Source organism: Pyrus communis, chromosome 7 (genome assembly GCF_041283825.1).
Source record: "Pyrus communis isolate YQ-2024b chromosome 7, ASM4128382v1, whole genome shotgun sequence".
Taxonomy (NCBI): domain Eukaryota; kingdom Viridiplantae; phylum Streptophyta; class Magnoliopsida; order Rosales; family Rosaceae; genus Pyrus; species Pyrus communis.
The window spans coordinates 17333194-17344835 of record NC_142571.1 but is presented as its reverse complement, the minus strand read 5'-3'; the positions used below and the strand labels follow the sequence as shown (position 1 = coordinate 17344835).

Genomic DNA, 11642 nt, shown 5'->3' with positions numbered 1-11642 from the left:
ACACTTGTGTCAAAACCTAGCAACAGCTACAATATAAGCTGGTGTAGCAGCTGCATCTGTCATTTGAAAAAAAAAAACCCTAGCTATTCTGGAACACGCTTTGGATTCCCTTGCACACGCCTCGAGCCCAGAGCCAAACGGCTCTCTTCTGTCCATTCCCATCCCCTGTGCAGAAGAATAATAATATTATTTATTGTAAACCCCGAAGCCCTTTTGTTCTCTCTAGAAAAATGAGAGACATCTCTCACTACTCTCATTTCAAACCTATTCCTCTTAGCCCTCTCTCTCTCTCTAAAAAAAAATCTGGAAAGGCTTTCTTTTCTCCATTTCCTCTCAAGTCCAGCACCCATTTGTACAAACCTCCTATTGAAATAGCTCTCCCATTTTTCTTTCATTTTCTCACAAAAAAACACAAAGAGCCTTCTGTCTCTTTAGAAACTCAGCCCCCTCATCTTTCTCAGCATGGTCACACCAGCGCTCATTATTACACCCCTTACATCTCACAGCAGAGTCTTGATCCTCTCTAAGTGCTGCATCCGTAGCTTTCCATAACCCAGCAACAAACACCTCCGTGAGTACCCATCCATGGTGGAGTAAGCAAGAAAACCGAGATGAATGAAAGTAAATCCCTCCTCCATGTGTGTCTGTATTTTTGTTTTTTCCTTTTCAGATTTGTGTGGTAAACTAACACATGCATGTGTTTTCATCTGTGTGAAGACCCCTAATTGTTGCAAATCCGAGACAAACAACACAAGAAATACACCCTGAGTCGCCAACTTTTCTCAACCAAACAGTGTGTCGCCTCAGTTCAAACCATCACAGATTCGAGTTCCATTCATGCAGATCGAGACCATTTCGCACATGCAACGGTAATCATCTCCCACTTGGTTCAATATACATGTTGCTCAGCTTGTGAAAAATCTCTGAGAGCTATTTTTTGTGATGAATATCTGAAGAAGCTGACACTGATATTTTTCTATATTAGGTACCCGAGATGCACAAAGAGACTGGAAAGACCCACTCGAATAGTCCACAAACTCACGGATCTACAAATTTTTGAGGTAAAAATCGTAACCCTTTTAATTGATCGACTCTGATCTGGTTTTTTAACCATAAAACCACTACGGTAACTGAAAAAAAATGATACTCAAATCCAGGGTTAAACCTGAGAGAAAACAACCCTTCAGTTGCCGATCCAGTGGTCCCAGAAGTGAAAAATAGATAGCAAAGGCCTCAACTGCGGCAAATGAGGAAGGTAAAGATCTCGTTCATAGGCTTTCACCCAGCTCAACATTTACGGATTCAACTTCATTTCATTTATGATGCCATATTTACCGTGTATACACTCCCAAAATGACTTTGTAAGAATTGAAAACATACATGCGCTGTGTGTAGGGACATGTGGATCCATGATAGAGCCGAGGGAAAAAGAAGTAAACACATAAGCTCGCTGGTCAAAACAAGAAAGGCTCTCAGGACCCAGATCTGTGCATCTGGGAGGTAAAATTCGAATCCCTGCAAGTTTAGTTGTTGTAGATCTGGTAATAATAGCTGTACTCAATTCTGTGGTGTATGGATATGTGATTCAACTGTGCTTCCTCATCCATGCATCGCAAAACTGAGCTGCAGAAAAGTAACTGCTCAAAAATATGTTTCTGTGCTGGATCTGCAACAATCACCCCCAAACTTGCCTCTGTGAATGACTTCATGCTGATTGCTTTAAATTTCCAGCATAGTGTAGATGTGGTAATGTTAATGTAGATTTGCCGCTGGGTGCATGATTCCAGTATAGGATGCTTTTTATTTTCCATGCGCTGCAACCTGCAATCAACCAATATGCGTTAAAAAAAATGAAATTAACTGGGTAAATAAACAAAGCAACGTATTTTTGGTTTTTTTCTTTTTTTTTATTTAAAAAAAAATCTGGTTTCTGAATTTTTTTGTATTTATTTTTTATTTTATATATATATATTTTTTTTTTAAATGAAACTTAGGTATGTAAATGCATCTAGAAATTTCACTAATAATAAAAAAAAAACTCAAAGCAAAAAGTAAAATAAGGAATGAGTTTAGAAAAATTGGGTTGCCTCCCAATAAGCGCTATATTTTAAGTCTGTAGCTAGACGTCGCAGAAGTCTGGTGGCTAGATCACTGGTTCCTTCAGAGTCAAAGACTCGTCTGCAGTATCAAAGGGTGACTCCACATATGGTTTCAACCTGTGACCATTCACCTTGAATGTGTTACCTTGAGCCTCCTTAGTTATTTCAACTGCCCCATGAGAAAAAACTTTAGAAACCAGATATGGTCCAGTCCAACGAGATTTCAGCTTCCCTGGAAACAACTTTAGCCTTGAACTAAATAACAGAACTTTTTGCCCTGGTTGAAATTCTTTCCGTAATATTTGACTGTCATGAAATGCCTTGGTTCTTTCCTTGTAGATGCGTGAACTGTCATAAGCACCCTGTCGAATTTCCTCCAACTCATTGAGCTGCAATTTTCGTTGTTCCCCAGCTGAATCGTAAGAAAAATTTAATTCTTTAATTGCCCAGTAAGCCTTATGCTCCAACTCCATAGGTAAATGACATGCTTTCCCATAAACGAGTCGGAATGGTGACATCCCAATAGGAGTCTTATAAGCTGTCCTGTAAGCCCATAAAGCATCATTTAATTTGAAACTCCAGTCTTTACGTGTTGAACTAACTGTTTTCTCCAAAATGCGTTTTAATTCTCTGTTTGAAACTTCAACTTGACCCGATGTCTGTGGGTGATAAGGTGTAGCCACACGATGATTAATCCCATACTTTGCCAGTAATTTAGCAAATGATTTATTAATAAAATGCTTCCCCCCATCACTTAGAATAACGCGCGGGATTCCAAAACGTGGAAATATAACCCCTTGGAGGAACCTCAGAACCACTGATCCTTGATTAGTTGGTGCTGCAATGGCCTCGACCCACTTAGAAACATATTCTACAGCAACTAAAATATATTGGTTCCCATTAGACGATGGAAATGGGCCCATGAAATCAACACCCCAAACATCAAATAATTCAACAATTAGAATACTTTGTCGGGGCATCTCATTCCTTTTGGACTGGTTGCCAACTCTTTGACACCGATCACATGCCTTGCACCAATTATGTGCATCTTTAAAAATTGTAGGCCAAAATAACCCACTCTGCAAAATTTTGTTTGCTGTTCGTTTCTGCCCAAAATGTCCACCACATGCATAATGATGAGCAAATTTTAAAACACTTTCCTGTTCGGCTTCAGGAATACACCTACGAATAATCTGGTCTGGGCAGTACTTATATAAGTATGGCTCATCCCAGAAATAATGCTTTACATCAGATAAAAACTTTTTCTGCTGGAATGTAAAATCCGGATGCACCACTCCCCGAGCCAAATAATTAACAATATCAGCAAACCAAGGTGTATTGATTTGGACAGCAAATAGCTGTTCTTCTGGAAAACTCTCGCTCAGTGGTAGGGAATCCTCTTCTGAAACTGCTGGAATAATTAATCTAGATAAATGGTCAGCCACCACATTTTCACTGCCCTTTTTATCCTTAATTTCTAAGTCAAACTCTTGCAATAAAAGAATCCATCGAATCAATCGAGGCTTAGCATCTTTTTTAGACATCAAATATTTCAAAGCTGCGTGATCTGTATAAACAATCACTTTAGCCCCAACTAAATAAGATCGAAATTTTTCCAGCGCAAAAACAACTGCCAATAATTCTTTCTCTATAGTTGCATAGTTTAGCTGTGCATCATTGAGTGTTCGACTCGCATAATAAATAACTTGGGGAAACTTATCTGTTCGCTGTCCAAGAACTGCTCCTATTGCATAATCTGAAGCGTCACACATTAATTCAAAAGGTAAACTCCAATTAGGGGCTGCAATAGTGGGTGCTGTAGTGAGGAGTGTCTTTAACTTGTCGAAGGCCTCCAAACAAGCCTTATCAAAAACAAAATGAGCATCCTTAGCCAACAAATTGCACAATGGTCGGCTAATCTTGGAAAAATCCTTGATGAACCGTCTATAAAACCCAGCATGACCAAGAAATGATCGAACATTTTTAACATTTGTCGGTGGTGGTAGCTTTGCAACTACATCAATTTTAGCCTTATCAACCTCAATACCCCTATGAGAAATCAAGTGGCCTAGAACAATCCCTTGCTTGACCATAAAATGACACTTTTCCCAATTTAAAACTAGGTTTGTCTTCATGCATCTGTCAAGAACTAGAGACAAATTCTGCAAACATTGATCAAAAGAATCCCCAAAAACAGAAAAGTCATCCATAAATACCTCAACAACTTGTTCAACCAAACCTGAAAATATGCTCATCATGCATCGTTGAAATGTTGCAGGAGCATTGCATAACCCAAAAGGCATTCTTCGATATGCAAAAGTCCCGAAAGGACAAGTAAAAGTTGTCTTCTCTTGATCCTCAGGTGCAACTGGAATCTGGTTGTACCCTGAATATCCATCCAAGAAACAATAGAAAGCACGACCAGCCAACCTTTCCAACATTTGATCAGTGAATGGCAATGGAAAATGATCTTTTCTAGTACCTGCATTGATCTTTCTGTAATCAACACACATACGCCACCCAGTAGTCAAACGTGTAGGCACAAGTTTGTTATTATCATTCTTCACAACTGTAATTCCAGAACGCTTGGGCACCACTTGTGTTGGACTAATCCATGTACTATCTGAAATTGGGTATATCATCCCAGCATCTAAAAGCTTCATAACTTCATTACGAACAACTTCTTTCATAATTGGATTCAAACGACGTTGAGCATCAATGGCTGGCTTTACTCCATCTTCCATCAAAATTCTGTGCATACAAATTGTAGGGCTAATTCCTTTAATGTCTGCTATAGTCCAACCAATTGCATCTTGATAATTTCTTAAAATGCGCAGCAACTTTTCTTCTTCTGTTGGTGATAGATCAGCAGCAATAATGACCGGCAGCGAAGAATCTGCTCCCAAATAAGCATATTTCAAGTGTTCTGGGAGCACTTTTAACTCCAATTTAGGTGGTTGTACTTTAGATGGCTGCAGCGGTTTTTTCGGTTCCCCCAAACTCTCAAAAACGTGCCTCCAACGGGGGTGTTGGAAAGGTACACTTTCCAAAGCTGAAACATACTCAAAAGCCTCTTCATCTTCTGTATTTTTATTCTCAAACCCATGCAACACATTTAACAACGGATCAGATGTCAAACGGGGCATAATTTTAGCATGCATTAAGCTGTCTAACACGTCAACCCGCATACAATCTTGCACATCAGCTGGCCTTTTAATTGCTTCAAATAAACTGAAAACAACAGATTGATCTTGCACTCTAAGTGTAAGAGTCCCAGCTTCTACATCAATTAAGGTTCGAGCAGTAGCCATGAACGGACGCCCCAAAATAATTGGTGTTTGCATATCTTCATCCATATCCAAAATCACAAAATCTGCAGGAAGATAGAGATTATCCACTTTAATAATGAGGTCTTCAATAATTCCCCGCGGATAAGCAACTGAACGGTCTGCTAATTGTAGAATAACTGATGTAGGCTTTATTTCTCCTTGTCCTAGTCTCTGAAAAACAGAAAAAGGCATTAAATTAATACTTGCACCCAAATCAATTAAAGCATGTTTAAAATTTGAATTTCCAATTGTACATGAAATTGTAAAACTCCCTGGATCTTTTTTCTTTGGAGGCAATTTGTGTAGCAAAACTGCACTGCATTGTTCTGTAAGAATCACTTTTTCAAAATCCACGAGCTTCTTTTTCTTTGTGCAAACATCCTTCAAAAACTCGGCATAAGATGGAATGTTTTTAATTGCATCAATCAATGGGAGATTAATCTGAACTTTGGCCAACGTCTTCATAAAATCTGTTGACTGTTGATCTTTAGCTTTAGGCTTCAACCTTTCGGGATAAGGCATAGGAGGCTCATAAACACGTTCTGAAGCAATATCTGCACTGTTTTTGGAACTGTTCAAAGGCTGTGCAGAATCTTTTAAATTATCAGATCTTTCAACATTTTCCGAATTTGTTTTTGGCTGTGATGCTTCCCGCGGATTTCCAACACAATTTTCAAAACTGTTATCATAACTTTTGCCCGAACGTAAAACTCTGACTGCCTTACAATCTGCACCTCCCCTTGGATTCGGTTCGGTTTGGCTTGGAAATGTACCTGGTGCTCTTTCTGAAACCTGCAACGCAATCTGCCCCATTTGTTTTTCCATATTTTTCATCATAGCCTGCAAATTTTGGATTTCTTGACTGGTAGTATTCGCTAATTTTTCAATTGCAACCTCCCAAGCAGCCTTAGGTGCAGTCGATTGCTGCATCTGCTGTTGAAATTGTGGCCTAGTGTGCTGATCTTTATCCCACTTTAAATTAGGATGATCTCTCCAACCTGGGTTGTAGAAATTTGAATATGGGTCGTATCGGGGACGCTGAAAATTATTGAATGCATTAACCTGCTCCGCTGTAAACTCTGGATAAGCATCTTTATGTGGACAGTTAGAAAAATCATGGGTTGTCATGCTGCAAATACTGCAGGCAGCTTGCAAGGGCTGCTGTACAGCAGCCTGTGAACTTGGAATTCTTTGTAATAACATGTCAAATTTTGCATCAAGCCTTTTTTCCATTTTCTCAATTTGTGCGGTAAGATATGGGGAACTGTTAGACATCTCAAAAACAGACCTAGATTGCGGCTGCTCAACTGCCCATTGTTGTGTATCTGCTGCCATTTTTTCAAATAATAAACAAGCCTCTTGTGCATTTTTGTCTTTGTATGAACCTCCGCAAGAAGCGTTAACAAGAGTTTTTGTAGTCATATTTAGTCCTCTGAAAAATATGTGAATTTGATCTGTACTATTTATACCAGAATGTGGACATTTTCTAATCAACTCTTTGAAACGTTCCCACGCCTCATGAAACTCTTCATTTGGTTTTTGCGCAAAAGATAAAATCTGAGTTCTCATGTCAAGAGTCTTCGAAGCTGGATAATACTTGCTTAAGAATTTTTCACTGAGTTGGTTCCAAGTGCTAATGCTTCCAGATGGAAGTGTGAGGAGCCATCTCCTTTCTTGATCTTTCAGAGTGTATGGAAATAAACGGAGTTTAATAGATTCGGCTGAAAATCCTCTCACCAAAATATTCTTGCATCCCATTAAAAATTCTGCAATGTGCATGTTAGGATCGTCGGTTGATAACCCATGAAATGTAGGTAGAATATTCAGCATGTGTTGCTTTATTTCGAATGCAGACCCTTCCTCCACTTCCGGATAAGTAATGCAACTTGGTATGTTAGTGGCATGAGCTGTTAATGAATCCCCTAAAGGTTGACCACCCTCTGGAATAACAAATGCCATTGTGTTTTCACTGTGCAGATCCTCAGAAAACAAAGATTGTAGAAAAGTCCCCTGCAAGGAAGGAACCCACTGCAGATTTTGTTTCCTGCGTCTCCTCCCTTAAGATTGCTCAGGTTCTGGATCAAGTGGAATCAATTTTTGTGCTACTGATCTAGTGCTGACCATGCACAGATTGTTGTAATATGCACTGTTGTACCACTGTAATCTGCAAAAATAAAATAAAAAAAGAAATTTAATATTTTTTTATTTTTTTATATGTATAGACAGCAATAACTAACTGTAAATTTGATTAGAATGAATATCCCCGGCAGCGGCGTCATTTTCTTGATAGTGATTTTACCACACACGCAAACGGGTTAAAAACTCCTATATTACTTGCAAGAATGACAAGGTTGTTGTAGTATAAACGGTTCTTGCAAGGTCGTTCTCCACAGGGATTATTAAATAATTCAAATCAAACCTAATTCCAATTAATTATTGTAAAGCAAAAAATTGAGATGATTGGTTTTATAACCTACTTAAATTAAAACGAATTTAATTAATAAAAATAAACTAATATGCAATATTAAAGATGAAAGATGAAAGGAAAATAAAACTGTTTTGGAAAAATCAAATTAAGAAAACACTAGAGTTCCACCATCACCTTGCAATCCTATGTATTTTTATCAACTACTTATGATCTACACATGCCACTTTGAAGGTTAGGTTTTTCTAATTTATATTCTACTTGGAACCTCCAACATAGAACGTATATCTAACATGCAATCCGTCCGGACGTTCGGATCAAATCTGAACATGAGAGACCCATTATGCTTTATAAAAACCCTTTGAAAAACCATGCAACCCTTAAGACGTGGTGTTCATCTTAAGTGAAATTACAATCATTAATCACAAGAAGCCAGCATCAATTTCAGGGAACCTTCCAACCAAAATTGCATCAAATTACTTTTCTAAAGATCATAATGGTGATCAGGCATTAAGACAATTAGATAGTTTTAATCACGGTGATCAATAATTCAAAGTATGCATGCAATCAATCATAAGCAATTAAATAAAAATCACATATTCATGCTAAGGCTTACGGCTTCACCCTAGCAAAAGGAATTAGTTGCGCATATTCATAATTGAAATCATAGAATATATTATTAAGAATAAAAGGAATGAAAACACCTTAAAGTAGAAAATCTCCAAGAACCCTAGTCAAGTTCTCTGTATCCCCAAAATTGCATAAAAGAAAAAGCCTCCCCCCAATTTAGAACGGCTGACCCTTTTAACATCTCCCTCCAGCCAACACAAAAACCCTAACCATCAAGTCTTTTATTCCCACTAAGAAACTAAATAATAATAACATAAAAGTAGAAAATAAATTCCTAATTAACCTAGGAAAAACTGCACATAAACTGTTCAGCCACGTTTTAGCCTCAAATCTCCTCCAAATCCGGCCCAAGATAGCTTGTTTTAAAGATAAGAACATTCTGAACACATCTCCAGAAGGCCACAAACCCATCCGAGGTCATCTTGGGCTCCAAAAATGCAATTCAAGCCTGAAACGTCACTATTCCAGCACTGCACATTGCTCCTTTATTTTATTGCCAGAAAATCATCGCTTGGTAGAAAAATCTGATATTTTGACACGATCAAGCTAAGTGACTCACGAACGTCCTCCAATTGGAATTACTCCAAAATTCGTCCATTTGACCATGTTTTGCTCCAGAGGAAGTCGAAAATCCTATATTGGAAATATAATTCAAAGTATCAAAATTCTTCCAAATTATTAACCAAAATATACTAAGAATAAGGTTAAATATATAATATAAAATATACTCATCAATTACTGTGGAACAAATGGGATAGAACCTAGAAATTAATCAAACCCAAAGTCATAAAGTTAATTAAACAACATGAAGAACCCAGCCAAACCCATAAAATTTCTTGCCATAGAACACAAGATGGAACATTTTCGTCATTCTGTAGTATTTAATCAATGGGTTTCAGAGTTAGTAACGAGACAGAAAAAAGTAGAAGGCTGATAGGTTTCAAATCTGGGGTGTAAGCGACTCTTAGTCTGACCTGGTTCTGCAGGAGATCATAAAAGAGTCGGCGATGTCGGAGTCAGTGGCAGAGGACTACAACAAACGCTGCTCTATGCAAAAGCATGAAGTTGTAAGCAAGGATAGTCCTAGTTAATACCAAGCGTTCACTCCGGATTAGCTAACGCAACTTAGTGAGGATTTTAGTCGGCAAGAGTCGGACATAGCGTCATTTATGCTAGGCTCATCTTACGCCAAACATGGGATTGATGTCTCAGCTAAGCCAGTCCCCACTAATGAGGCCTAACAAATGAGGCCTAAGTGTACTAGTATCAATTGAATTAGATTTCAAGGAGTAAAATAATATCCCCAAATTAGATTGATAGAACTTCGTGTCAAGTTGGTAGAGTGACATTTCTTGCACTGCAAGTTGGTAGAGTGACATTTCTTGCACTGCAAGCTGTGGTAGTGTACTATGGGACAATTTAAACTTGTCTTTGCCCACTTGGAACTCCATTGTGAACAATTGGAAATCCCAAAGTACAAGACTCACAGTGGACAACCATTGCACTCCCAATACCAAGTCATAAGCCCCCAATGGGAGTGCAAATAAATTAGTGTGACAATGATATCCTCCCACTTCCAATGGTATGCACCTACAATACCCTTGGCTTTTGATTTTCCCTCCATCGACAATCATCACTTCAAAGGGTTTGGTTGTTTTCAAGGACCACCCCAATGTCTTAATAAGCCTAGAAGCGATGAAATTGTGTGTACTTCCCGAGTCTAAGAGGATTCTCACAGAGTGGTGGTTGGCAATGCCTAAAACCTTCATAGTTTGTAAGGACTGTGTGGCATGCACCCCATAAAATGCACACTCACTCAATCTCATTCCTTGTAATTCAGCATGCACTACTTCCGAATATAATCCTCGAACTCGGAGGGCCCAAACTCCTTACAAAGTGCACTGGTAAATTCCTCCTAAGGAGTAGTAAGGATGCAATTGCGCCATTTGAACCACTACATCGCTTCATTTTCCAAGTAGAAGGAGGCTATAAGGACCTTCTGAGGATCTGGAGTGTTGTAACAAGCAAAGTATTGCTCAGCCTTATAGATCCAAGTGAGGATCGTCGACATCAGAAAATCCGGGAAAATCTTCCTGTTGTTGCCATGGAGGCCTTGGAGCTCCGCCTCCGGTGTCAAACTGATCGCAACAAGGTGGGCGAGAAGTCTCCAAATCAGAATCGGCGGTGATTGGCTGGATTGGAAGATCCGGCACCCCCCCCCCCCCAACCAAGAAAAGATTGCACATGCCGAAGTTGCTCAAAGGAAAAAGCTAACTTAGCCTTGAAATCAGCGGAGAGTTTGGCCAAGAGCTCAGTATTTGCGATGGCGATGGAGGTTTGAAGGAAGTTGGGAAGGTCCGCCAGAGTTTCTTCAACAGTAGTGAGACGGGCATCCATGGTTGTTAATTGAGTCGTCGGAGCGTGACGGGGTCATACAAGAGGGAATCGAGGATCAAGAAGGATAATACCAATTGATATAAAATGATATGCACCAATTCTCAGGTTTCCTAACTCAACTTGCAATTAGCAACAGCAATAGCAAAATAGCAAGGACGGAGAAGCTAGAGAGATATTTTTGTAATATATTTCTTTTTTAATATAACCGTTGTCCATTTTATTTCACAATTGGCTACATATATTTTTCCCCAAACACTCTAAGCCAGCTGGCATAACTAATCATTTAACAACTTAATTAAAATACTTATTTAATAGCTAAACTGCAATTAAGATAATCATGACTATAACATAACTAATTCTCTTGATTCTACCATCAATGCCCGTCTCTCTCTCCTCTATCTCTCTTTGCAACTCGCTCCTGCTCTTTCAGAATTTATGGTTTTGATTTTCAAACTGGAGGATGATTTTCGAATTGGGCAATGGAAATTCAGTTTCCCAAACCTGAAAAAAAATTAAAAAAATTAAAAAAATAAAAAAATAAAAAATTCGGAATTACCGATTTTTCGGTTTGAGAGTTTTTTTTTTCTCTCTTACTCCAATATTTGAGGCTGGGTTTTCAGTAATCGGTTCGTTTACCAAACCGAACCAACCCTACTTGATACCATTGTAGCCCGACCCATTTATTCATAGGTCAGTGAAATTAAAGAATCCAGGATACATTCCAATCAATCTACTTTTGTATGAAAATCTTCAACCACTCGA

At 38.6% G+C, this 11642-nt stretch overlaps 1 protein-coding gene, 1 long non-coding RNA gene and 1 pseudogene across 2 annotated transcripts; 2 read left to right on the top strand and 1 right to left on the bottom strand.

Annotated features, from left to right (window-relative positions):
* The first annotated feature begins 205 nt into the window (after window positions 1-205).
* Window positions 206-7717, top strand: LOC148695791 (uncharacterized). The gene is made up of 6 exons (XR_015963934.1): window positions 206-621; window positions 718-869; window positions 986-1061; window positions 1158-1255; window positions 1396-1500; window positions 7406-7717. It is a non-coding gene; the product is annotated as an uncharacterized LOC148695791 (long non-coding RNA).
* LOC148695792 (uncharacterized) lies at window positions 2144-7562 on the bottom strand. Its single transcript, XM_088696334.1, has one exon. The coding sequence runs from the start codon at window positions 7385-7387 to the stop codon at window positions 2144-2146; it is 5244 nt and encodes a 1747-aa protein (XP_088552460.1). The 5' UTR covers window positions 7388-7562.
* Window positions 6896-7000, top strand: LOC137718903 (small nucleolar RNA R71; annotated as a pseudogene).
* Window positions 7718-11642: the final 3925 nt, after the last annotated feature.

Coding starts and splice junctions, on each gene's coding strand:
- LOC148695792 (XM_088696334.1), bottom strand. CDS start 7,387: ATGGCATTTGTTATTCCAGAGGGTGGTCAACCTTTAGGGGATTCATTA.